The 27912-nt window shown below is 40.3% G+C and overlaps 3 protein-coding genes across 3 annotated transcripts; 1 reads left to right on the top strand and 2 right to left on the bottom strand.

The window, feature by feature from the left end:
* The first annotated feature begins 2509 nt into the window (after positions 1-2509).
* On the top strand, positions 2510-3623 carry LOC115726496. The gene is made up of 2 exons (XM_048280395.1): positions 2510-2548; positions 2801-3623. The coding sequence occupies exon 2, from the start codon at positions 2857-2859 to the stop codon at positions 3358-3360; it is 504 nt and encodes a 167-aa protein (XP_048136352.1). The 5' UTR covers positions 2510-2548; positions 2801-2856; the 3' UTR covers positions 3361-3623.
* A 7230-nt stretch (positions 3624-10853) lies between these two features.
* LOC115726486 (HVA22-like protein c) lies at positions 10854-13973 on the bottom strand. Its single transcript, XM_030656375.2, has 5 exons — positions 13741-13973; positions 13619-13645; positions 13359-13481; positions 12143-12383; positions 10854-11266 (listed from the first exon to the last, which is right to left on the bottom strand). The coding sequence occupies exons 1-5, from the start codon at positions 13794-13796 to the stop codon at positions 11198-11200; spliced, it is 516 nt and encodes a 171-aa protein (XP_030512235.1). The 5' UTR covers positions 13797-13973; the 3' UTR covers positions 10854-11197.
* Positions 13974-21074: 7101 nt separating this feature from the next.
* On the bottom strand, positions 21075-24568 carry LOC115727670 (transcription factor TCP15). The gene is made up of 2 exons (XM_030657940.2): positions 23009-24568; positions 21075-21768 (listed from the first exon to the last, which is right to left on the bottom strand). Exon 1 carries the CDS (start codon positions 24266-24268, stop codon positions 23027-23029), a length of 1242 nt encoding a protein of 413 aa, XP_030513800.1. The 5' UTR covers positions 24269-24568; the 3' UTR covers positions 21075-21768; positions 23009-23026.
* Positions 24569-27912: the final 3344 nt, after the last annotated feature.

The following is a 27912-nucleotide window of genomic DNA, read 5'->3' on the forward strand; positions in this document are numbered from 1 at the left end:
TTGATTCAACCCCGATGTTCTTCCTTTTCAGCATCCTACCATAATATGACTCTTTCCTATTAGGTATTTTTGATGAGCAATTATCGAGATATTTCAAATAAAATCCCGAGCATGTTGGGCAAATCCTAACACTTTTAACGTGGATCAAACGATCTTGCGATTTTTATGCCCCTTTCCTCAATTGTCGTTTCATCTTCTTGTGTGTTCAAATCGAAGAAATTTACAGATTGGTCATTTTTTAACGTATTCCTCTAAAGTTTGAGTACATTAGCAAATTTAATGATTGGAATTATATTTGAAAAGAATACTAGTAAAGCTATGATGCCTAGGACTACCGACAAGTTCAAACTCGTTCCAAATATCCTTCACGGAATTTCTAGCTCAATCACATTAGCAAGTACGAAAAGAAAAAAAACGATGCCCGTATAAAAATGAACGAATAATAACAAAAGGCAGGGGCACAAGACAATACTGTTTCAATCAGTACAAACATCCTTGTACTTTCACGACAACGCGCAATTTTCGCACTCTCAAGAAATAACAACTTTCGCGCCTTCTATCTGTGATCTTAATCAATCGGTAATCTCGAGATTAGTTTTGCAAGCTTGATAAGTTAGGGTGTATTATAGCTATCTAGAACATCGAAATAGAGCGAGCCTATAATTTGCTTCCTAGTTGTTATAAAGGCAAAAACGTTTTTTTTTTTTTTTTTTGGTGGTGGGGAAGGAACAATAAAGCATAGAGGAAAGATACACACTTGTTTAGATGGGGGTCGAGTCGACATGAAATAAGGACAACATAATTCTTAATTATGCTGGACCCATGAAAATGCCACGTCCCAAAAACTCGTATGTTGGACCGCATCGAGTCAATTATTATTACTGTTCGTAGCAGTAGGAGTTAGGTACAATTTCCCTGACATTTACATGCAAGGACAAAAAAAAAAAATCATATCCGAATTAAACAAAAAAGGTCTATTTTTTTTTCATAGTAAAAAAAAAATATAATCACTAGAAGTTTTAAAATTTATCGCAAGAGTATAAGTGCAAAAATGTCATTGAACTTGTGAAATTTGTGCAATCGAGTTTTTCCGTTAATTCGGTCCAATTTAGTTAATGAAAAATACTAATGTGGCTTTTCACAACATTTTGTCTTTCACAGCGACGATGATGTGGCTAAAACGACGTCGATTAGGACTGAATTTTATTTTTAATGTAATTTTTATTAAAATTAATTTCATTTTCGTTAGTCAAAATGGATGAAGTTAATGAAACGATTTGATTGCATCAATTTGATAAGTTTTAGGACTCGATTGTTTTTTTTTTTTAGTAGCAGTAGTAAGTTTTAGAACACATTTTAGGACTTTTACATATCTCTTAAAAAAAAAAAAAGAGGCCTATGTATTTAATCCTTTTTTTTTTTTTTGGTCTAAGGCCTATGTATTTAATTCGAATTTGAATAAAAAGGGTCTGTCTCTTTTTTTTTTTTCCGGGTCAAAAAAAGGGTCTGTCTTCAATCGGACACAACAGGGAGGTTGTACCTGTACGGTCGGGAGTGGCAGTCGACGCCTTTACCATTAAAAGAACCAGACAATATCTCCAACACTATCCCACCATCTCCTTCCTTCCTTCTAGATCTTGATTCTTCCTCACGCCTCCAGTCCACCATCATCAGTCCCATCATGGCCGTCCATTCCACACCGTGTCGATCTCCCAGTCGTTCGACTCACTAGTTATTCAACTAAGGGGGAATAATTCATTATTTTCCATAAGTGTTAGCTGGAGCGGAATTAGATAGCGATTTCGAGAATTATTTAGACTCCCATTTGCCTAAGAATAATGTCGGGGGTCCTCGGTCGCCGCTAATTTAAAAAATTAACGCATACGTATTAAGGCGGCATGAGACGGCATATTTCTCGTGATGGGCGGGCTTTGTATGCTTCTCCATCTATTGTTTGAGGGCGACGGCATGTCTCTCTCTCTCTCTCTCTGTATGTCTCGTACTTTTCTTCTCTTAACGTCTCGACAAACTCTTTCTAGAACCTTTGAGAAAGCTTGCTAGTCATATATACTGTACAATGCGCAAATCTCGAAATTACCCACGGTCATCGGTCTTTGAGATTATGATTCCAAACTCAATGTGTCGTGAATTTGGACAGCACTCGATAGAGGATTTCACGGTATCCTTCTCGAGTTAGAAATCGCACGATCTGTAGATCACCCCGAATGAGATTTTAACTAAGTCGTCGATTTTATGTGGAGTTTTACAATGGGTAATTGGTTCGATGGGACGTGACGACCGTGGTACTTTTATGTCTTCACTTCACGTTCGCCGTATTTTGGATTTTTGTCGTTTTTCGTTTCACCGGGTGATGCGCTCGACCTTTGGCCACGAGCCGCTCGATCACGACGCAATCTCCCCACAAAAGCAAATCCAACGGTCGCAACAAAAAAGGGTGGGACCATCTCATGCGCCCGGTGGTGAAATCCCAATGCTGACCCTTATTGTTTTCTCTTTCCGAAGCATCTCTCTCTCTCTCTCTCTCTCTTCGGTCGCTTCCCGACATAACTCTGCGCTAGAACAATTTCTAACTTTTTATTAATTATATAATCCCATTTAATAATTTTTTTATTTTGATTATTTCCTTCGAACCCCATTTTGACCGCAAGTTCGCAACCCCTCCCCCCACACTTTCGTTTCTCCGGCTCTATATAACCCTCTCGAACCCCCACTCTCTCTCCTCATCCTCAACCTCAGCCTCAGCCTCAGCCTCAGCCTCCCTCGTGCACTCCATCCTCCACTCTCTCTCTCTCTTCTTTCTCTCTCTCTCTCTGAGGAAAACCTAGAAACAGAACAATGGCAGAGACGCCGCTGAAGCGCCAAAGAGAAGAAACGGAAGAAACCCACGTCGACGGACCAGCGGAAGACCAGACGAAGCGCCTCAAGCCGTCGTCGTCGTCCTACCCCCACAACATCCTCTCCTTCCTCGACGACCAATTAGACGACGGCCAGATCTCCAGCCAGGACCTGTCCTCCCTCATCTCCGCCCTCCAGGACGAGCTCGCCTCCGAGTCCGAACCAAACATCCCATCCGAACCGGAGCTCGCCTCGCCTTCCTCCTCTTCTCCGGGGGAAGAGAGCGACGGCGACGAGGACAAAGAGAAGGTGTTCAGGCACCTGCTCGTGGCCTCCGACGACGAGCTCGGCCTGCCCAGCAGAGAGGGCGAAGGGCCCGAAGCGGGAGCGAGCGGCGTGGAGCTCCTGTCTTGTGACGGCCTGTGGGAGCTCGAGGACGAGGCTGCGAATTACTACACCCTGTTGCAGTCCGAGCTCTTCATGTGGGGCGAATTTGCAAAGTAGGCTGCTTTAATCGGGGGAGGAAAGTGAGAAGAAAAGAAAAAATTAGGGCAAGGGGTTGCAAAGTGAAGGGGAAAAGAAATTTGTTTTCTTTCGTTTTGTGGGCTCTGCTGTGGATCGAGCTTAGTGTTAGGACTTAGGGGAAGCTGTTGGGGGAAGTCTAGATTTAGGAAGACATGAACTGTGAATGGACAAAAAGATCATTGAAATTTGTTTAAGTGTAAAACAGCAATTAAAAGGATCATTTGCGGTGTTAAATTTGATTTTTATGGATGTTATGTCTCCGTAGATCCTCGCTATCGGCGGCTGGAACAAGCAAAATATCTTGACCGTCCGGACTGAAATGCGTTGAACGGCAGAGATCTCTTGAGTTTTAATTAGTGGGGTCCTACTGCAATCATCAATGATCAGTCTAAATCGGTTCTCAATTCTGCCCCCATGGGCCCCATGTACCGATTGCCCCGGGAGAGCCGTCCTACGTAAAACTTATATTCGAAATGCATTCATGACCTAGGACCAAAAATGAAAAAAAAATTTAAAAAAATACATTCATCACCGATTTTCACAAATTACTCTTGAGAATAAACAAATGGAAGCGTAGACATTTCCTCTGAATTTCTCGTGAGATGACCCTTGTCAATTTGCTTTGGGTCTGATGATCTAGGCTGCGAAACACACGAGAGCGATCGTAGTTGCAATTCTCCATATTTATAGTGGGTTTCTTTGCGATTGGTCCTCCCGTGAAGTACATACCCGTGAAGTATATATGGTCGTATATATCCGTGAAGTATATATGGTCGTATATATCGTCACTCGAATCATATCACGTGAATATTTGACATAGTTTTTGTTTCTTGTGTTATTTCTCTGATAATTTGGTTTTATTGCGATTGATGTTAAATTGTAATATTTGGTAAATTTTCGGGTTATTTCACAACACGTTAGGTAGGAGAAAAACTCGAGCCGAGCTACCAGTGAAGGGACAATATCCATTTCGAATAAGTTCAATTTATCTTTGGCTCGCGTTTTTGTTTAACACATTCGGAGTTTTGACTTCAAAGACCATTAAAATAAAAGGAATTGATTCTAGTCGACTTCAAATTTAGAACGGTGTTAGGATAAAAGAACTAGATTTTGATATTAACATTCTAAATAATACAACGGAATCTGATGAAACAATGAATATCCTTTCCATATCGACGTTAATAAGGAAATGATTTTGCCTTAACCATAGTGTTGATAAAAAGGCAAGATCTCATTTTAGATATATTTTCACATTTTACGTTTAACTTCATTGAAATTTTTATTTTTTTGGGGGGGGGTCAGAAACTCAGTTGAAGTTAACCTTTTAAAGTTCGAGACTTTTCTGACCAAAAAATAAAAAAAAAAGCTCGACACTTTCGAAAAAAAGAAAAGTTCGATACTTTAAAAAAAAAAGAAAAGTTTGACAAAATAAAAAGCGGAACAGCTTCGGGCGCTTGCAATAATCGTGTACGGGGGCGTGCTTTATTGGGGCGGGGTCCAAGTGGGGCCCACATGCTTCCCGGTCGAATCAGAACGTGATGAACACGCCGAGGGTGGGCCACGTGGGACCACATGATAATGAGATCCGGACCAGACCATGAGCTGTCGGCCATGTGTTTGACGGTACGTCCCGGATTCGCATCAACAATTTTCCTTTTTCCAGTTATGAAATTCCTAAACTACACTCACCGTTTTGTACAATTTTCTCCAAAAGTTCTTGAATTTTGAATTAATATACGACAATTTTTCACGAACTTTTTTAAATTATTCAATTTGATTCCCGAATCTTTTTATAAATATTCAATAGTAGTCCTTAAACCAAAAAAAAAAAAAAAATTTTTTTTCCTTCTATAAGTTAACAAAATTTCGTTGATTTGGCTTCTAATTTAGTATATTTAAATGATGGACAAAAATAACGTTACATATAAATTATCCACGAAAGACATTCAATACAAAGAAAATAGCGATTTGTCTTGGGAATTTCGAAAAAACCCTTGAGTCGATGGAAGTCACTTACACATTTATAGGCTAGATTAAGGACCCCAATCCCCTTGTTTCGCGCTAATTTGATTCGTGTATTATCCCTTCATCAAGAAAGCATTGGGAAACACAAAACCTTATTTATGACTTTTTGAAGATCGAGTCGATCGTTAGCTGTCGCTGGACTCAATATCGCCTTATTGGTATTAGAGTTCTAGAACTCGACGGTCGTAACAAAGCGGATTAGTATAACCTAATATATATTTATTTTTTTTATGGATAGTTGTAGTTTCTAGGACGGTCACTAGGTCATCGGGAGAAATGTAAGGATTTGACCAAACCTAGGCAACGAAACGGGGTAAGTTTCTAGGATGGAGAGTCGTAGCTTGTGGGCAGTCTTTAAAATTAGAAATTTAAGGAATTCAACGATTGACTAATCATGGGCGAAGAGAAAAAGGGCTTGTGTGTCGAGAATGGATAGCTGTAGTTTCTAGAACGGTTTTAACGATTTATTAACTTCTTTTCTTTTCTTTTTTATGGATTTTTCTTTCGATTTTTCCGATAGGGTTAAAGTCGCCGACCGCTGCCGACATTGACGATTCGGAAGTAGTCATCTGCGAAATGTGCTGCTAAATGAAAATTTCAAAGGGAGGAAAAAGCCGGCCTCCTAGAGAAGAAGAGAACAAATTCTCTAGGAAAGAAAAAGCTTGGCCACAAATGTTGGATAAGTAAAAGAGCCCTTTTATACTTTGCAATGTGGGGACAGAAATAGCAAACTACGGCATCTCCTTTTCTTTTCCTTTTCCTTTTTTTTTTTTGACGAGGATAAGGAATTTTTTTTTTCCCGACATTGGAGATGCTCCAAATGCAATAAAGCTCTTCGTTTTTTTTTTTTTTTTTTGGTAAACAACTTGGTTTGTGATGATCTCTTTTGATTTGATTAAAGGAGGAAGGCACTGTTTTTGAGAACCTCTTTGCTCCCCCGTTTCCTCTAAAAGAGAAAAAAAAGAAGAAGGTCGTGGTCGACTTCAAATACCGTCGGGGCGTATTTAACTTGGCTCGCGATAGTTGATTTTTCAAAACTATTTATGGGGCAAAAAGATTTGCTCCAAAAGTAAAAATATGAAATCACGTAACTAAACGGATTTCTACGAGTGAAGTGTTTCATGCGCGCCCTAATATCTTTTGACGCAGAGATATTACTCCAGAAATATTATCATATCCCCGAGGTCGCATCAAATTTCCATAAGCTAGTCGAGTCGAAGATATTGAGGATTTTTCATTTCGAACCGACTTCTTATCGTATCCATGCCGTGCAAGACTTTTCTTTTTTCCCTTGTAGAAAAGACAATAAGAAGACGAGCTTGCCGAGGCTTTGCAAGTTAGGCGTAGGAAAAAGGCGAAAGATGCGAGGTCGAGTCCACTCCAAAATAGCATCCTTGGCCATGCCCCTTTTTCGTCGAAGCCGGCTCGATTGACCCGAGTTCGGGTGCGCGATTATGTTGTCCATTCGGTAACGTCCCCATCGAATTCAACGGCTCGACCCATTTTTTTTAATATATATTTTATATTGATAGCTTTTTTTTTTTTTTTCTTCCTTCAAAAGAGTAAGAAAAGAAGGAATTGACCGAAATGAAACGGGGGATTGAAAGAGAAAGGGCGGGCGTGCCTCATCCGCAATCGCTTTCTCTTTTTTTGACGAAATTTTCTTGGGGTTTTGAATTGAATAATATTTTGGGTTTTCTTTTTTTTCTAGATGCAACTTGGTCATCGAATGCGGAACCCCACCACCAACCATAGACTTCTTAAAGTTTGTAAATCGCTGGGAAACAGGTGGACGACGTCGCAAATCACTGCGAAACATCCTCTTTTTTTTTTTTTTAAATTGTAAAGTGAATTTCGCATTATATAATCAATTATAATGCCACGCAGTTGACTGTGGCAAAAAAAATTACAATGTGTTTTTATTTATCTTGTGTTGTTTTCATTATTTAGAGAGGTACGGATTAGCCGTAACATTTTCGATTGCACATTAAAATGGAGTGTCTTATGTGAGAAAAAAGGTATGTTGATAACTGCTCGAATAAGTGATTTCTTAATCGTTGAATTTCGTTGTCGCTCGATTAAGGGCCTGTTTGGTAACGTTTCTGTTTCAAAAAATTGATTCTGATTAGAATCAATTTTTTTTTATTCTGTTCCCTGGATGAGTTTTAGAGAATCTAAATGCGTTTGGTAACTGAATAAAATTTCTGTTCCCAAAACAGAAACGCATTTAGTAACTCGCACAAAATTTCCGTTCGAGAAATAATTTCTCTTTCCTATTTTTCATTTAAATCAAATAATTACATACTCACATTTGATGATTTTCCTCAAACCCCACAATTGTGTTCCTCTTGCACCATGACATCTTTTTGGCCAAAATAGGGATGCTTCAGATTTGTCCCTTAGAAGGACAATACAGACAACTGCTAGTGACAAGTATAGGGTGGCCATTCTCCTTGAAGAAATTAATGATAAGCATCACATTTGTGCTTACAACCATGCTTCTCTTGGGGCTATGCATATGCCAATGATAAAAGAGGTCTGATTATTTTTTATTGCTCGGAATGAATAAAATCCATCTCTATCATATAGGTGGCTCGGTTTTACCCTTAGATACCATGCGGATAGTCACCGATGCAACATGATACTCCAACAACAAATTAGGAAAGGTTTTGAAAAAATCGAAAGGCAAAATCACCAAAAAAGGATTGGTCAGTTGAATGCACCCATTTCCTACTTTTTGAGATATTTTCGAAGTTTTTGAAATTTTTTGGAACATTTTGCCCATGAGGGGCAAAATTGTCATTTGGGAGAAATCGAAATGCAAAATCTTCAAAAATAGGATTGGCTAGTTGAAATGACCCATCTCCTATTTTGATATTTTTTGGGGATTTTTTAGATTTTTTTAATGAATTTTCCTTTTTTTTAATTTGTAATCATTTTCTGATTTTTTTAATTAATTTTAGAAATTTTTATTAAAAAATATTATCCGGACTAGGTCGGGTTGACCTGGCCTAGGCCTCGCAGGCACCCGACAAAAGTGAAAAAGGACTATCGTTGCTTTTTTTACTCTCAAAAGTGTTTTTTTTTTTTTGGATAAGCAACTTTTTTTTTTTGTTTCTTATTTTTGGTCCAAAAGTGTTCACGGGAGTAGAATCTGAATCGGGATCATTTGCGTTTTCAAACATGTTTCTAATTCTTTTTTGTTCGGGAGAATAGAAATAGAGGAACAAAAACGTTATCAAGCATGCCCTAAGCTTCCAAGTCTAAGTATATATTGGAAGTTAAAGTTCATTTCTAATGTTAGAAAGTCAAACCCAAAAAGCTTAAGTTAATAGGTAGAAAGATACTGCATGAATATAAAGTGCATACAAGACACGTTGTGACATAACGTGGGACAATATATTCCACACCCCTCCAAGTCGAATTAGGAGTGGCAACATGTGGAATTTGATTGATGCCGTGAAAGGAAAATAACATTGCGTTGGACTTTATCACAAGACATCAGAGCAGAAGACGCTGAGTTTATATATTCCCATGCCCCTATCTACCTCCCCCAAATTACATTACTTCCATGTCAATAATTCGCTTTGAAATCTTAGGTACCGCAAAAATCACAGCACTGACGTCATCACCCATAAGTAAGTCCAGTAGCCTGTTTACCAAAGAGAAGTGAAAAGAAGACGAGTGTTTTCATTTCCGCTCATCCAAGAAAGAGTCGGGAAAATTATAAAAAATGTCTTAAATCTATTGTAATTGTGTCATTTAGTTCTAATTTTTTTTTCTGCAGATTTAATTCTAAACCTCTTGCAATTGTGCTAATTCATTATGTCCGAACAATTTTGGCCGGCCGTTCGACGACATAGTATTTTAATATATATTTTTTTAGCTATTTTGAAAATTTTAATTATTATTATTATTATTTTCTCTTCCCACTTCTTCTTCCTCTGGCTAGTGAGGCCAAAGTTGACCATGGTCGGGCGAGGCTCACCTTGCCGGTCCCTAGCGAGCCTAACCTCACCTGGCGACGGCGAGGCTCGTAGAGAGCTTCGCCTGAGGCCGACAAGGGAAGAAAAAAAGAAATAAAAATAAAAATTCAAAGTTAAAAAAGCTCAAAAGAAATGTATTAGAATATTATGTTGCAGATGGCTAGCTTCAACTAGTCAAAATTAGCGGGATGAACTTAACCGATCCAATTACAAAAAGTTTATGAATGAACCAGCCAAAAAAAAAAATAAAAATAAAACTGAATTGACATAATTACAATAGGTTTAAGACTTTTTTTTTATTTTATAATTTTCCCGAAACAGTCGGCAATCACGACTCTGTCTACTCAACCCTCTTTCTCTCTTGGAGGGAAACACTCCACGCTCTCTTCTTATATTCCGGTCTTTTCGCTGAACATGTCCTCCTCTCTCGTGCATGAAAAGAATCGAACGTTATTCTAGGGTTTGAGCATCCCTGTCATCGAGCAAGGTCATCGGCTACTCTTCCACATAATGATTTCCGAGCAAGCAGGGTTTTGATCGATCTGTCTGGCCAAGAATCATCAACCTACATCGACGGCGACATGCAATGACTGGCGAACCACGTGGTGGATTCACCACACGTCAACTAGTTTCCCTGATAATGCAGAAGATATGATCCGAAAGAAACTGTGATTGGGTCGACGTCTGCATCACGTCCGAAGCTCTCGCGAGGAGGGACCAAACCCAAGAACGTGTACGAAAGTTTTTACGTTCCTCCATGTGCAATTGACTTCATCCGCACAGCCTGTCCAGGGGAGATGATGACAAGTTTCCCCGTATAATCTTCGTTTGGACAGGAGGGGAGAAGATATAAGTTAAAGTTGTTACGTAAATACCAGCGATTGGCAACTGCTGCAAACATAAAAAAAAATTCAGAAAATCCACTCCAAGTTTTTATTCTATTGTTTATAATTGTATTTGGGTTGTCGAGAAAGAAAACCATCGAGCCACGTTCCACTCAAGCAGAGCTTTTGCTTGCTCTACTCTACCTTTCCGGCCTTCGCGAAATTTACATGCACAACATCTATTCTACATTCAATAGTAAGAAAATGTAAGTAACCTCGCCAGTGTCTTGAATAATTGAGCAACGGATTCGTGCGTTTTACCCGGTTCATGATGTTCGATTCGACTCCAACACCATAAAACGCGAAATAATTTCATCATCTGTTTACTCATCTAAGGTTCGACTTGCGTTTTACCCGGCTCACGACATCAGTCCGACGTTTCATGAGCTCGGCATTTCGCCTACCTAAAAGTCGGCTTCCTCGTGAAGGAAGAATTTGCAATCTTCCGTCCTGGGGTGCAATTTGGGGGATAACAGTAAAGATAAGTGCTTCCAATTTTTTTTTGGGGGCCCAGTAGTCATAGACGGAGCCCATGGACCCGGACATGCATTTTTCAGAAATCACATGTAATTAATTCATCTAACAATGATTCAAATTATAAACTTCTCCCTACGCTTTAAGCATCAAGTTGCCAACCAAAAGAAGAATTGCAGAGTGTCAAACTAACTCAGATACATTACCCCATCCAAAAGATTACAGGAACCAGTATTCACAAGCATATATTGTTAGGAAAGTAGCATCAACTCTTCCAGTACACGGAGCTCTTTACAATCGTAGCATCATGTCCGACTCTCAGCCGCGAGCAATTACCATAACACGAATTAAGGAAGCAGATGGACAGGAACGGGAAATGTAATTGCCTGCTCTGCCGACATCCCAGTTCCTCGCAGCTTTGACCGGAAAAGGCCACGTCCGTCTACTTCAGTATCTGTAGTCGTCGTCAAATGTCGTGTAGTTGTTCTTTCTTCTAGCTCGAGCTTCTCTTTCAGCCTGCAAACCACAGAGACAACTAAATGTATCGAGGCACAGAGACAACTAAATGTATCGAGGCAAATGCTTATGGAGCATGAACCACCGCGAGGCCAGACTTGAACCTGGGCATTACTTCGAATTCAAATGGAGAGGACGTGAACCGTGGGGAATCGACAAACTGCTTGGTTGGACTATTTTGGAAATGAATATTTTACCGCATGAGAAACAGTCATGATAGACAAGTACAGACAAGTAAAGCATACTAAGATACGTTCTCTGTAGAAAGAGTCATCCACCTCCATGAGATCCCATTATGGAATGCATCTTCTCGGTTCTCATAATCCAAAGCATGCATGATCAATAGAAGTTATGAACCGTCTTCATTGTAATAATTAAGAGAAAAGTGAGTATAGGCCATAGAGGAACAGCTAGAACAGGGCGATGGCGGTTGCATGACCAAAATATTAATTAGCGAGAATGAAGGATTTACAATTGTAGTTCAGGAGCATTGAATGATCACCGAAGTGATTTGCAGGAGATTAAAAACTCAGACCTGATTTATCGATATGTTCCGAATGGTTAAATGAGTAAATTCTAAATGCTAATGCAAGTGCTCATCCTTATTTTCCAGAAAGAAGCCTAGCATGAATAAGAGATTTTGTACTCATATCAAACCCCCCGGTGATGTTCTTCAGTAGGACCATGAACCCCAAGTTGTTCAGTTCCCCAACAAGAATGGATTTTTTGTCGCTGACAATCAAATCAATTATAAAATCTAGAGACATGACCATGAGGCCTTAGCAATTCACACTACAGTGGCTCAACATATCAGACAAGCGGATCAGGTCTTGCGAGTCCTTGAACTAAAATTTCATTGTGTAAGAGCCTGCGTACCTTGGAAATGAGCCTTTCGAATGCTTCGGTCCCGTGTTCTTCCATGTACCTCTCAGCAGCCGTGAGCACATCGTCGTGCTTATGAAAAAGGCCTTTCTGTGGAACATACCACATTGTAGTACATTGAGGATTCCTATAAAAGGGTCTGATGTAGTGCTTATACACATAAGCAGCGCCGTTGAAGTGTGGCAAGACCAACCAGCAGGCGAATATCAGCTTTGCATAAGGCCATATAGGAAACCTGAAATGGAGAAGAAAACAAAAACTACACCAATCAGAAAGATGCCTGCAGGCGGATAGATATTCGGGTGCCAGGGCCGCTTGGTGACACTTTAACTAGGGACAAGATGAAAATTTGTTTGGCAACACAACTATTTTTGATTATTTTTCCTAATAAGCAGATTATAACTTATCATTCCCGTATAATCACCGTTAATCAGAGCACTGATGAATAATGAACTAGTCTGAGTTGAATCTGGCAGTAGCACCATTCTGGTTTGGCAGGATATTGCTTCCCTCCATAAAAGAATATGCAGTAACACTTGCTTCTTTGATCCTACCTAATTAACTGAGCAGTAAACATGCTGCTCATGTCAAATTGGCGATAGTTTTATCACATGAATGATGCACAACACTAGCATTTCCACAGTGAAACTTATTCTGATTATGCCACTATAAAGAACCAGTCCTAAGTTATTTACCAAAAAAAAAAAAAAGAACCAGTCCTAAGTAGGCCTAGTGTTGCAAGCTCGATTGCTTTCTTCTAGAAGTTATTTCTGCTCTATTTGCGACAGCAGCCACTCCTTCCTTCCATTGCTCGTTCATCACACTCCGAAACAAAAAGCTCGAGTCAAAAAGTGTGCTAGATCAATTAAAGCCCACACAGTGGCAAAGCGGGGGCAAGGGTGGGGCTGCCCTCGCAAGAGGTCCGGTGTTCTAAAGCTCGGATCTTTTCAGAAATCGCTGAGCCAAAATGGGGATGACCTTTTGGTCTCCTTGAGCTTATTGCTTTTTCTTACCCTAAAGAGAGTTTGAATTGAGATTACTGCATCTAGTCATTCATGAAAAAGTTGCAGATGCACTCATGTGCATAGAAATAATGTCTGTACCTAAAAACAACAAGTGCCCCTTTACTTTTAAAACAGTTTCATCTGCGTACTGACATGTTTTTTTTTATCTTCGGGACACAGTTCAAGAACGAACAAGATCGGATTACCATTCGAGGAGCTTGGCAAAGGTAAGCTCAAAGAGGGTAATCAACGAATAGAGAACCCAGTAAGTGAGCCATTGCTGATCATCTGTGCGAGACTTGGTCTCTATCGCCTTTATCGAAGCATACCTGAGCAAAACCCCCAAAAAAGAGAAAAACAAAGAAAAGCCAGAGACGGAGACAGATGAAACCAAAATCCATAACTTCGAACACAAAATCGAAAGACCCTCCAGCCAAAACTGATGCAGTTTGAACCCAAAACTTACAGAGGATAAACGAGAGTGACGAGAGGCCTGCGAATCAAGCACAAAGAACCCAACTTTACTTCATCGAAAACAAGCACAGCACAACCAACGACTCGAAGCATAAGAAACGAAGGGAGACGTACAGCGCGAGCACGTCGAAGTTGTTGGCCACGACTTGGAGGAAATTCCCAGAACCCATTTCGGTATCCGCTGCGAGCTCCGGGCGTTCTTCGAGCGCTTCTTTTTCCACACGGAGAAAAGGTTAATTTTCAAAACAAATAGTGAAAGCTGAAAAAGCGACTTCGGAAAGCGAGAAAGGAAAGAGGAGGAAAGGAAAAGAAAGAGGAAACTTGGAAGAAGGGCGGGAGTTTTGCGGAGCAAAAGGTGCTGATTTTCCGGAGAATCTTTGCCAAGGTACGAGAAGCGAGGGGCACCGATTTTTTGAAATCTATCCGCTGCTCGAGGACCTTCCGCGTACCTGCACAGTCTCGCCAATCACCGCGTGCCACGTCGGCTCGTGGCCCCTTGGCTTCGCCGGTATTGGTCAGTTGACTGCATCGCACGCCTCCCTATGTCGGAAAGTATTTTTACCCCTGAAGTGAAATCGTATGATTCGATGTGCGATAATTGTCTTTAGAGCTTTCGAGATCTTTTACTGGTATCAGTCACTTTAGTTCTCCATCTTATTAAGGTAAGTTATAAATCGCGAGATTTCCTTTCGTTAATTATCTCGATTTACACGTTTCCTAGTTTAAAGGCAAACGGCACGTGTTTTAAGGTGGTTCATTCAAGAATGTCTTGTGGTTTGTGGTGAGGAAATTGTCGGTTTTTGCCACGTGGATTTTAAAAAAGGAGTTTTATTTACTTTTTATTTATTTATTTTACACATTGATATGTTCGATGCGCTTTGAGCTTTGTTTCTGTCAATTTAAATGCGCTTTGAACTTATTATTTTCAATTTTCTCTACTTCATGATATAAGTATTGAAACTTCCATATGTTGTTACCTAATTAAGAAAGAATGAGTCAACCTAGGCTAGAATTTTTGGCAAGATAAAAAGTTCTTATTATTCTCGCTTCGTGCTTGCTCGAAAGACAACATATACAGAGCAAGAGGTCAAAAAGCTAGTTCATCGTTGTTAGACGTGGTATTCGGAAAATATATTATTCCCTCCTCATTTCCTTGAGTAAATCAGTTTCTTTACTTGCTTCAACACATGTAGCAATGGCAATAGATTGCACGGGGAAGCCATGATCATGGCTTCAAATCTCGACGAAGATAACTTTTGACATATGATGCTCTTCTCGGTGTTGTTTGCATTATTAATCGGTTTTCCACTCTTGTCTTCTCTAATAATTCTCATTTTCATTGTTTGTTTGGATTTAAGTTTGATTACTCGTTCTTTCGAGTTTTTTGGTGCGCTTATTATCCTTTTCTTCTGTTTCGTGCTTCCTATAAGTTGGCACCTCATTATGTGTCATGTATATTTCTTGGGTTCATGTTGAATCACAAAGAGTATTGTTGTCTCGATTGATCAAGTGGTGGTGTTTTTATCAGTCGTCAAGTTCGGTTTGAAGAGGGGAACTTTCCTTTTACACAAAGTCCTCCCACTATTAGTTTCGTAACTTACTGTTTCGGTTTAATCTCGTTGCCTTTTGTTTCCTCCTATCAATCCATTCTTCCTTCAACCTCCTCTGACGCTCTCTCCTCATGTCGGGCTTAACCTCATAACCCATCTCTCTCCTCCTTTCGACCCACTCAACCCGCTTTCATTACTTCTTCCCCTTCGCCGCCCCTCCCTCCAACCATACTCATTGTATCCCAACCTAAATCTTCTCCCGATCAAATTCCTCCCACAATAGATCTATAAATCCTCTCTACATCTCTGGCCTTACATTTCTTCTCTTCCCACTCATCCCATTCACAATCGTGCAAAATCTGAAATTTCTAAACCCACAAAATATTTAATCTCTCTTGCTCTCTTTGTGAGGAGACACCGACTTGCTCCTCAAAGGCAATTGTTGACCCATGTTGGAATACGACCACGACGGATGAATTTACGACGAATGATTTAATGACTTAGCCAATAATCACATGTGGGATCTTGTACTACTTGATCCTTCTGTGAATGAGTTTTTAAGGTCAAGGGAAAATCTGATGAAATTATCAAATGCTTCAAAGCTTGCCTGGTGGCATAGGAATTTAAGCAGCAGGTAGGACTTGTGCTACTTGATCCTTCTGTGAACTTGATTAGTTAGTTCACGGGGCCAACTTGGATTACCTCATCTCTAGGTTGTCAAATGTATATTTCAGTATTTAGCTGGCATGTCTACCCACGAACCGCTCATTAAGCGGTGTTCTCCTACCTCGGTGATTGCTTACGTGGATGCATATTGGGCTTGCTCCTCCGAGACCGGACTGTCCACCTTAGGTTTTTATGTTTTTGTAAGCACCAATCTTGTTCATGGAGTGCTAAGAAGTAGTCCACTATAGTCCGTTCCAGTAGAGATGCTGACTATCGTGCTATCGGTCATTGTGTTGTCGAGATCATATGGATTCGTTATTCACTTCCCGAGCTCGGGGTCCCCCTTTTTTATCCTCTTGCTGTTTATAAAGACATCTTCATCCCCTATCTTGCTCTCAATCCTAGGTTCCATGCTCGTACCAAACACATCAAGTTGGATTTTCACTTTGTTCGAGAGCGAATTGCTTCCAGCGATTTACGTGTTCGCTACGTGTTTACAGTGGATCAGCTGGAAGACATCTACACCAAGGGACAGCTTAGTCCGTGACTCACTCTATTGAGATACAATCTCTCAATTGTTACATCTATCTCGGATAGATGGGGAATATTAATATGTAATTTATGTATATTATTGAGCGTTTTCGTAATTATATTTCTATCTGTTCCTTGATTGTAACTAACCACTCTGATAAGTACATACCGTGCAACCCTAATTGGAGTTAACCCGCCGTAAACTCTCTTTGCTATTCTCTCTTCCTCTTTTGTCATGCTCCGGTCTCTTTTGATGTTCTCTCTGTTGCTCTAAACTTCAACGGCTTTTAACTTCTCTCACGTCTTAACCATTATCCAATTGCGATGGCGCAGGAACCGATGCAATCAAATAAATACGTAATCAATTTGAGGCCCTTGTGGTTAGTTCCGACAGAATCAAATTGACTGTCGTACGTGCTTTTAGCCAGCCTAGCTGACGCTGATCCTGTCGTCCATCCATGGTGCGATAAATGTAAATTAGCTACCAGAAGTACTACGTCAATTCTTTAGTAACAAGGTTAGACATCTTTCGCTTTCTGCAGGTGTCTAAAAGCAAAGCCAACTCGCATATTATTCAGATCCCGAACTTTTGGGACAAAGAAATAAAAAACCTAAGGGTCAGTTGGTCGATCAAACTGTGGTGAGAGGAAAATCTTTTACGCAGTATAACAAGTAGGCATATGTAATCATTGTCAGGTTCAAAACAACATAGGTTTAGCAAGATTGCTAAATTCTGCAGCAGCACTTGAGAGATTTCAGTACAACCCTCTTAGCTCCACCAGTCCAGCTCAATCGTGCTTTGCTGATGGTTTAATGATTTGTTTAAACGTGATCTTTGCTTCTTTAAATGAGATTCTTCGAATTTTACAGTTTTTCCAGATCCATTTCTGCACATCAAGTGGCCGAGTTGGTGAATGCTAGTGGTTTTACGTGGGGCCAATTGTCGCCTCTGGCCTCGTTAATTACTGCCTACTGGTGCCGTGTCTTTCTTCTTCCTAAGAAAGTGAGCAAAGCCGTGGAGGACAAATGTCGACCTTTTCCCTGGAAAGGTTTCTTGAATGCCGTAGGCGGAGCTAAAGTTCGATGGGACTGTCGGCGTTTTGCGGAAGCGTGTGTGCAAGCGTGTGTGATTGGGTATGAAATATAGAGAAATAATGGCAAGAAGACTAGCAAGGTAAAAATGATATTTGATATAGAACTAATAAGTAAAAGCACTTACAAAGATATCTCCTTTTTTTTTTTTTGGTTAATACCATAAAAAATCCCAAACTAGTACACTTGTGACAAATTTATTCCCAACTATTTTTTTTATCACAAAAAATCTCAAACCGGTATACTTATGATAAATTTACCCCAAGCCGATACACCCGTGATATATTTACTCTCCGTTAATTTTAGTTAAATCTAATTGTCAAATTATTGAGTTGGATGACACGTGGTAGTTAATGGGTATACCAATTTAGGATTTTTACCCTATGTTTGTCACATGTGTATCAATTTGGGATTTTTCGTGGTATTAACCCAATTTTACAAAAGGTAAATTTATCATAGACATACCAGTTTGAGATTTTTCGCGGTTAAAAAAAATTAATTTAGGGTAAATTTGTCATAGATATAACAGTTTAAGGTTTTTTGTGGTAAAAAAAATAGTTTAAGGTAAATTTGTTACGGGTGTACCGGTTTGGAATTTTTTATGGTATTAACTCTTTTTTTTTTTTTTTTACGTGGGAGTACTTATTACATATGAAGGACCAAGCACCTATTTATAGAGCATTTCAACCGGCATGTTCCACTGCTATTTATTTATTTTATTAATTTAATTTAATTTAATTTAATTTAATTTTTTTGCTCTTCACCTCCAATTGCAAAAATGGATCACTTTTCAACAGGGACGAAACTTGCCTTCCTAAATCGGAAGGAGGACTTGGTCTTCCAAGATTGGATCTTTGGACCGTTGCTCGCATACTCAAATGCCTCTGGAGACCGTGTCATCCTTGGCTGGTTCCCTTTGGATTGCTTGTTTACACAGATATCCATGAGCAAGAGTAGTATTTGGGCTGATCAAGCATCTCCAACATCTAATTATGCTTGGAGAAAGTTATTAAAGGTCAGAGAATCCTTTAATAGCTCAGCTCCCTCACACACACACACACACACACACACACACACACACACACAGACACACTCTCTCTCTCTCTCTCTCTAAATGCAAGAGTGGCTGTTGATATATCCGTTTCTAATTGGACTTGGCCCTCTGTTATATCAGAAGAACTTGTCGCTGCACAAGCCGCTCTTCGCAGTGCGCTGTGGCCAAATACTTCTGTCGCTGGCAAAGTAGTCTGTACCGCTTCCTCCAATTGTCTCCTGAACTGTTCTACTGCTTGGAGCATTCTTCTTGAGATGTTCATTTGGTTGCCGCTGTAGCTGCTTGTTGCCGGGATGTGAATTGTGTTGTTTACGGTTCGTTCTACGACAAGGTTGCCGGGCTTGTAACGGGGTTCGCCCCATGTTTCACAGCACTAATAAGAAATGCTCGACTCACCCAGAAAAAGTAAAAGTATCGATGGTTGGTGGCGAATATGGCCAGATAAGAATGGAATTTTCAGGGTCCACGAGCGTTTTTTCGCGACGATCCACCAGTATTTTTCTCCTTGGCATCTTCTGATCATAAGGAGAGATTATAACGGTGATAAAGTTGCCATCATGGGACCCAGATCCCGCACTTTCCATTTGACATATCTTCAAAAATGGATGATTGAAGAGTTTCACTGTTCTGCACATATTCTCAGCGCTAAGTTTTTGAATTCAAAAGAGAGACTTTGAACCCGGGCGCTTGTCCTTTTCCTTTTTTAATCTCCTCCAAGAACTGAACTCAGCTCCTGGTGGCCATTCCCTAGTGCTTTCCCTTTTGATGCTCAAGAACTAATACTCATCAGGCAAATGAGCAACTCTCTGATTCAAAAGGAATCAAGGGTTTCTTTCCATTTTCTGCTAGAAACTTCCGGGACCGATTTATAATTGATGTACTCTTATTTAATATCAATACGAACTCAGCTCGCTAAACTCTCACTTGCAGCTAATTAATTTCGTAAGTGGATTCTATAAAATGGTCTTTAACTGATATTCCTAAACTTACTCATTTATTTTTTTTGTACATACCCACTTCCTTATTATAAGGCGGTTGTTGTTCCATGCAAAGGAGAGAGTGTTGACAAAGACGCGTGTTCTAATAATGGGGATCTAACCGATCCTAATGTTGATAATTTTTTGAAGGATTTAGGTACAATTTTTTGAGGCGTGGGCAGATGTGGGACTAAAGTGAAAGTTAGAGATTGTTTTTTTTTTTATATAAATAATAATAAAAAGTTCGGGATAGAATTGAGATCGAACCTGAAAATTCCAAACTTTAGGTCCAATCGTTTGAGTTCCAAAACTTTTTAAAGTAGCTCAATGAAGTATTTTCAAATGATTTATCTCGTCTGGAGAATATCGGTCTTAGTAATTTTTGGTTCTTGAGTTGTCCTATAATAAATGGCTGTTAGGAGAAATGTTTCCCCAATCGAGCCATTAAACAAATGTTCTTTCAATCCAATCTTTTCTTCAAATCGGTGACATCTCCGTGTGCAAATCATTTCATGGGCAAACCCTAATTCCTAATTGGAGATAAATCTCTAACGTCGAGCACGGGTGCGCCAAGATCATCTCAATCGTGTAATCATATTGTTTCTCATTGAAGGCACATAATATGCTCGAAACAATGAGGGCTCCGCTTAATCTGCCGACCTTTGACGTATTAGCAAATGAAGACTTCAGTAGTGAAGGATGGAAACCACACTATCTAATCCTATAAATTCACATTATTTGTGCTGTGCACTATCAAACTTTAGCCTTTAAGATTTCATTCCGTGCATTTTTAGATCAGATTGCCATGAATTTTTTTTGACGGTACCCATGACAAGTTATAGGACCGATATTTGTACTCCGTTTTACAATAATTTTAGAACATTCTGACATACTTTTTCTTGATTTGAACTATAGAAATTGATCGCAACATGTGAATCATTGATCCACTCGATCCACCTCGCTGGTCGCTTGGTATGATAGTTTTTGTATAGCTGTGTTGCAACAATGCTATGCTAAGAAGAATCCTCAATTAGTAGAAAGAGAAATGATTATGTGATCATCTTTATCCATTGTGAGATTAACAACCTGTTTTTGTGCAAAAAAAAAGAAAAAACAAATTGAAATTACTGTGGGGTCTACTTTTCGAGATTTGTGGCCCATAATCTGATGTTACTCTCAAAGTCACCCGAAAATTATTATGTTAGAAAGGATTTTGCATGGACAACTCGAAAGAAAGTTATATAAAACAACCTCTTAAAACATTTGTAGAATGCCTCTTAAAATTGTAGCTGGACGCCAAACAAGCATCTTGGAAGTCTAGTTTATGTTCGGGAAATGCTTCTATGATAGTACAGTCAATGACAATATAATTTCAACAGTAAATTACCACACCATTACCGCGTGTTTGGCATAAATCACTTATTGATTGGAAGATCATATGGCCCGAAATAATTAACAGTATTATCTGACTGTCGCGCTAGCAGCTTCCTCTATGTTTTTCACTTTTTCTTGCCGTATGTATGAGTTTGAGAATATATGCATATGCTTAAAAAATTATACTTTTTTCTCCCTTATCTGGAAAAGCTGGGAACTGTGAAAGGCTGCTTTTCAAATGTATAAGTATTTACTTCTATCGAGTACCATCTGGTACTGAAAAATAGTTCCACGAACAAAGCTGAGTCAATGACTGAGTGCACGAAGTCCACTTCCAGTAATCGCGAAAGACACCTCGTTTCCTTGCATGTGTTTCAGCTCCTGATGACGATAAACCCAAGCACCATATGGACTGGTTCGATCTAGGTGTAGTTCACAGATACCCGTCTGCTCGTGCAACTTGGGATCCCATGAACTGGCTCTTAGTACAGGCACACACATGCCCAGTGCAGACTATGTCTTCTGATGATAGCTAAGTCTCGAGGAAGAGTGGAAGCATAAAATCATCAAAGAACTGAGCGAACGATAACTCACCCATCAATCTGCAGAATCCGAAAGGACCCCTAAGCACGTGCAGACGACGACAACTCCCGACGTCGCATGAAACACGACTGGGAACTCGAGACGATCGCGGTGGAAGGAAAGACATGACTTGTAGCGCTTCAGAAGCGCATTAACAGCTCCTGATGCGCAGTCTGATCACCCGGTCAGTGAACTTGGGGAAGATGCACATGGTGTCCTTTCCCTTTCGAAATGGATTTACCGTCTCATTCGCAACCGAAGTCACAGAAACTGAGTTGCCCCTTTTTTTACCGGTCTCCGAACACTTGTAAGAAATCTGCACGAGAGATGTCATGAATGAAGACGCAAACGTTGCTCTTAGCGTTCTCAACGGAAAACTCAGCTGAATTCTTTAGCAGCGAAGAACTTTCGCTCCGACAACGGAAAGGGTGAATTCGAACTCGGCTGTGCCGGGACTATAGAATCGACATGTGTTCCATCTTAACCATCGTTTCAGATGGTATGTATGTCGTGGCTTCTGATCTGTCATGAATGCGGTGACACAGGCTGGAGGACACTAATTAAGGATGGTGGATGGAGATTAATATATGGCAAAATCAACCAATGGCCTTGGTGGGCTTTAATATAATAGCTGGTAAAATAGGAAAGAAGCAAGCTTTCTTTTTCTTAAGTGGGGTCCTAAGAATTCACCAATTTTCCAATACAGGTCTGCAAGGGAGCGCACATCTTATGTAAGGAAAAGGAGGACTGATGAAATTGAAGGGCGTTGGTGGGTCTACTGAGTTTAATAAACGAGGGTTCACCTGAAAGATCAGATCTTGACCAATCTCTGCCAATATTTGATACTTCATCATCCCTTGCTATTTAGCTGGTTTCCTGGTGAAGAACACCACCCTTTATTTCTTTTTCCGCCTTTTACCAATTTCAGATCGAGGAAGACTACACTTATACATATAAGATGAAAGATGCCAACAAAATGTGCAGCATTGACAGGTGAAAAGAGCAATAATGCCATGGACATGATGATCTCCACACGGAAGAATTTAATGTGGTTGGGAGAGAGTTATTATTAGGTGTTTGTTGCATCTAAGCTGATCAAAGTGCAAGTTAGAGGAGATTGATAATGCAATAGCATGGCATGATACAAGTCGTCGTCTTCTTCTTCTTCTTCTTCAATTCGAAGATATGTCTTGGCTATTGGTAATGATTCAAATTTTCGAAAAATGGAAGAGACAACAAAAAATTCATAGCAGTTTGTTCGTTCAGACTTGGAGACCAAAGACATATATACCTTGAACAAGAAACTTCAGCAGAAAAGAACAAGAGAAATCAAGTCGATACTCATATTAACATTTATGCATTAAAAAACCCTAAATTGCACAGTCGGTCTCACACCAAAAAATCGAACACCAATCTCAACAATCCCTAATCAGAAACAAATGTTTCGACGTCCGCCATGCTCCCCACAAAAAAAAATTGCACATACATATATATATATATATATAAGAAAGAAAGTAGCGCGAAGAAAAAGGCCAGAGAAGATCAAAAGGTCATACGTTTCTTTAATTATGACGTCAATGTTGATGGTGATGGTGATGAGAATGATGACTGGATGTATCACGCCCATCTTGGTCACCTCCATGATGATGCGGCTGTGAACCGCCGGCCTGCAAGTCCGAACCGCCGCCGCCTGGCCGGAATGCGTTCAGCGCTGCCAGCATGCCCAAGTGGCTGTCGGCGACCGTCACTCCGCCGCCGCCACTGATTCCCGGGCCCAATTGTTGGCTAGACAAGAGGGTCATTGGGATGGGGAAGTTCATGAAATGAAGACCACTGGAGATGGAGCCTCTGTACATGGAAGCGTTGCTGTTGCTGGCTCCAGAAGGGAGCGTCCACAAGGGATCCCCGCTTATCACCTGGCTGCTCGAATTTGGCACCATCCAGAACGTGGTCGGGCTCCCCGCAGAGCTTGACGATCCCGCCGCGGCGCCCGGCGGCTGCAACAGATAGTTCCCCATCATCATGCTCTGATTGCTAAATTCCGGTTGCTCGGGCCTCCGCTTCCTCCCTAAACTTGCCTCCTCTCCTTCTTCTCCCGCTGCTTCAGCATCGGCCTCGTGCAGCTCTTGCTTTGCTTCCGACATGGGGCCACTGGTCGCGTTAAATGAATTATCCGAAGACAGGCCAACTCCAGGGAACAGAATTCTGTGCTGCGAGGCGGTCACAGGCTCGTCGACAGCAGCGATGCCCCGCTCCCACTGACCGACGCCGTGCAGCATCATGCTCCTGAGGTGCGGGGACGCAGCAGCGAAGCTGGTGGAGGCGGGGCTGAAGTAGCCGCTGCGGAAGTGGGAGGGGGCGGACATGCTGGAGCCGCTGCTGCGGAGGGAGATGTTGAGGGAGGTGAAGTTGGCGGGGATGGTGCCGGTGCCGGTAGCGGCGATCACAGCGGGCTCGGCCTGCTGGAGGAGCCACTCGATGGTCTCGCCGTCGGTCTTGTGGCCGAGCTCGCGGGTGAGCTGGAAGACCCGGGCGGCGCACTGGGCAGGCATGCGGATGCGGCGGCCGCGGCCATCGACCTTGGTGTGGCGGTCCTTGGTGGAGTTGCGCTTGGGAGGGGCCTTCTTGGGAAGCTCGGGGGCCTGGTGGCTGGAACTGGGGCGGCTGGTGCTGGGGTCGCCGGGGGCGGAGACGGCGAGGGAGGCGTAGGAGGGGGTGGAAGAAGGAGGGGGAGGTGGCGGATGGCGGTGGTCATTGGTTCGGTCGAGCAATTGGAGAGGGAAATTAGGTCTGCGGAAGCCATTATCATCATCCATGTCTCTCTCTGGATCATAATAATATAATATGGCCGTGGTGGACTATACTACACACTACACACCTATGTTGGACTGTTTTCCCCCCTTCTTTTTCTCTTTTTTTTTTTCCTCCCTTCTCTTGCTGCTCTGTAGATGACCCAGCTATTCAGTGAACCCTAGTGGGTCTCCCTTTTTCTCTCTCTCTCTCTAACAGAGGGATATACAAGGTTCCTTTCAGATGGGAGCTGGCAAAAATTGAGTCTTTTTTTTTTTTTTCTTTCTCTGTCTAAGAGAGAGAGAGAGAGGGGATAAGGAGAGGGAGAGAGAGAGAGAGAGAGAGAGAGAGAGAGAAAGCTTGAAGCAACAAATACATAATGAGAAGGAATGATGAATGGGGTATTCAATCAAAAACACAAGAAGGGTCGTCAAGGGAAATAATTATTCTTTCAAAAGTGCAAAAAAAATATATATTTCATTTGGTGAATTTCGGTTTGGGAAATGTTTTTCTTGACAGTATTATTATCATGAACGGTATAATCTCTCGATCGTAAATCTATACATCATCATCACAGCTTGTTTTTGCATAAAAACTCATCTATTGAGAGATTATGTAATTAAAAATAACTGACAGTACTGTCGGTCTGTCAAGCTAGCGATTTGCTTTCTATTTTTTCTGATGAATTTTTTCTCTGATTTTTCCTATGTTTATTATCATTTCTTCTTTGGTTTTCTTTTTGGGTGGGTGATGTTGTGCTTGATAATGTGTTGGGTTGAGGACAGAGAGTCCCTCGGCCTTCGGTTCAGAATCCACGTGCGGTGCTCCTCATCATTCAAGCTATAAAGACAGTGGAGACCCTGAGCGCGTGGGTCCCATCCCATCCCCTCCTTTTCTTCCCCTTCAAAAAAAAAAAAGAAAAAGAAAAAAACCCCATGAATTCAATAAATTATTAAAAAGAAGAGAATATGATCATTTGGCCAAAAATTAAAAAAAAAAAGTGGAAAATGGAGAAAAAGAGGATGAAGTGGGTTCACATCTCATTCCGAGAAAACACATTGCTTTTTGTACTTCTTTTTAGCTAGCTTTTCTTAAGAGCTGGAACCCAAAGAGATTTGGTAATGGTGATTTGAAGTGGTTTATGCCTTTACCAAGATCGTGTTTCTCTTTTCGCTTAATCCATATGGCATAAGCCTCATCCTCTCCTTCTTTCAATGCTCTTAGCCTACGTTCAGCAATTAGGATAAAAGTCGGGATGTGATAAATTTTATCGCATCCGGTCTTTGGTTCCCGCCTTAGACGCGATAAAATCATATATAATGGGATATAACCCAGATAAAAATACCCCATGTTTCATTCTATCCTTTATATAGAAGTTATATTTCTCGAATTAAAACTTCTTAAATTAATAAATTTAAAATAATAATCGAATATAGGTGAATAAATTCTGATAACAACAATTTTTTTTATTCTTATTCCGTATTTTTATGCGAATCTCTTTCTAACTAATAATATTTGTTCATGATATATATATATATTTAGTGTTAACTTTTATTGCATATTTTAGGTATTTTAGAATATTATTTATATTAGTATAATTTTTTTAATAAGTTTTATTAAGGAATAATGGAAGGGAATAAAAAAGAAATAAATAGAGAGGGAAAATAATAAAAATTATTAGTAAATAAAATAAAGTAGGCAAGTTGTCGAAACATTATACTTTTCGGAATTGCAAATGTGAATGGTCATGCTTTCTATCATACTAAATTCGACATTCGTTAGCTGATCGACCTCATTGATGTTGCTCATAGCCCGTTTACATTGTCATAATCGAACATGTGGCGCTGGAATGTTACAATGGACTTCTTTTCTGTTTAAGACTCGGATCGTACAATGATAATGGATTGGTTGATGGATGTTATCTTCGTTGGTGCATTTGTGGTTAATTTCTTTAGCAGTGGATTGTGAAAGATTTTTACCATCCCGTTTGATAGGGTAGCACGTGAGAATTTCCGATTTTGTTACTATGATTTACCACACAGGAGACCGAAAATGACAAAATCCTTGAGTTTCATATCCTATCAGAATCGGTTCTATCTTGACTAGAAATCCAGACTATCAAACACAATCTTAGAGCTTATTTGCAACTACTCTTACTTTGTGCTTGAGACTATCTCACTTAATTAGGATTTTCCAAGAGTCTTCCAAGTTGAATATGCTCAGCTTATGGGGATACTCTTGTTTATTGACGAGTCTAGAATAATTCTAACTTGAGATTTTCATCTATGATTTATACCCTTCGTGCAAGAGTGTATCGCGAAATTTGATTCATACTCTCTCTTTGGTCGCTGGACGAATTGTATTTGTTGTATTCAAAAAGAAGAACGGGGCTTTGTCTAAAGGATAGAAATATAAATTGAATTTTGACTATTGAGATATGTTATTTCATCATTTTTCCTTTCCCTTTTGTTTTTTCTCCGTCTTTCCCAATTGCTCCTTCCTTGATGTTCCGCCTCCATATACCATTGCACGCCACCATTCTGACCGCTCTTCCCGTCGTTGCGCCAGCCATCGTGATTTAAACTGCCACATCAATCTGTCTCTCTCCCTGTATCTCTGAGGTTGAGACCTTAAGGATGGCGACCGTGAGCAGGCAACGATGAGTCTGGAGATGTCCGGTCAGGTGAAAAGCAGAGGAAAGAGCTATGGTTTTCATAGGGGACAGTAAATATATATTATATGGGGAAATATACTTTAATAAATTTGCGGGTTACCTCTTAATGTACAATCCACACCCAAATATAGATGGTGATCGAAAATCCCGCGTGGTTTGTACAATCAGTTACTTTAGAAGAATATCAACATGGAGTATCTCTGCATTATCATTGTTAACATAATTTCGCTTTTGGTGTTGCTAGAGGAATATCTCCTATTTGATCCGCTTAGATCCACGACTCAACTGATCAGCCACATCATTTGATTAGGAGGCAAAGTCGGAAAAAAAAAAAAAAAACCAACAAGAAAGGCATTAAGTAATACCGATACTAACACGCGACATGCGACACATCATGACCCGACACGTCATTTCTCAAAAATAGAGATTTCCGACACTTTGGGACACGTTGTATATTAAATATATATTTTCATATATACATGATAAATTATTCGGCCGTGAGTTTCTTCTTCTTCTTCTTCTTCTGTTAGGGATTCGGGATTAGTTTTTTTTTTTTTTTGCTAGCTTGGTAGATTAATTTAGGGTGGCTAGGTATATGACCGAAGTATATGTATTTTTGATGAATTTACAATTTGATCCCTAATTTATTGAAAATGCTTAAAATTGACCTCATGCGTGTTGAAATGGCGTGTCAAGATGCTGGACTTGCGTGTTGCTGGCATGTTTAGAGAGCCGACCACGTGTCATTCGCATGTCGGAGAGTGTCGGGGTGTCAAGGTGTCAAACACGATATGGCATGACACAAAGACTATCGGAGAGTGTTGGTGTTTTCTAGGAAAGACAGAAGACATTTCACTTTAAATACAAAAGAATTCCCCATGCTATATATATATATTCGATTTTTTGTTAAACAAAGAGAAGAATTGAAGCTAAATATTAAAAAAAGATTGTTCATCAGATATGGAATTTTTCAGCTGAGCAGGAACAAGAGAAAAA

The sequence above is a fragment of the Rhodamnia argentea genome, chromosome 6 (genome assembly GCF_020921035.1).
Source record: "Rhodamnia argentea isolate NSW1041297 chromosome 6, ASM2092103v1, whole genome shotgun sequence".
NCBI classification, from domain to species: domain Eukaryota; kingdom Viridiplantae; phylum Streptophyta; class Magnoliopsida; order Myrtales; family Myrtaceae; genus Rhodamnia; species Rhodamnia argentea.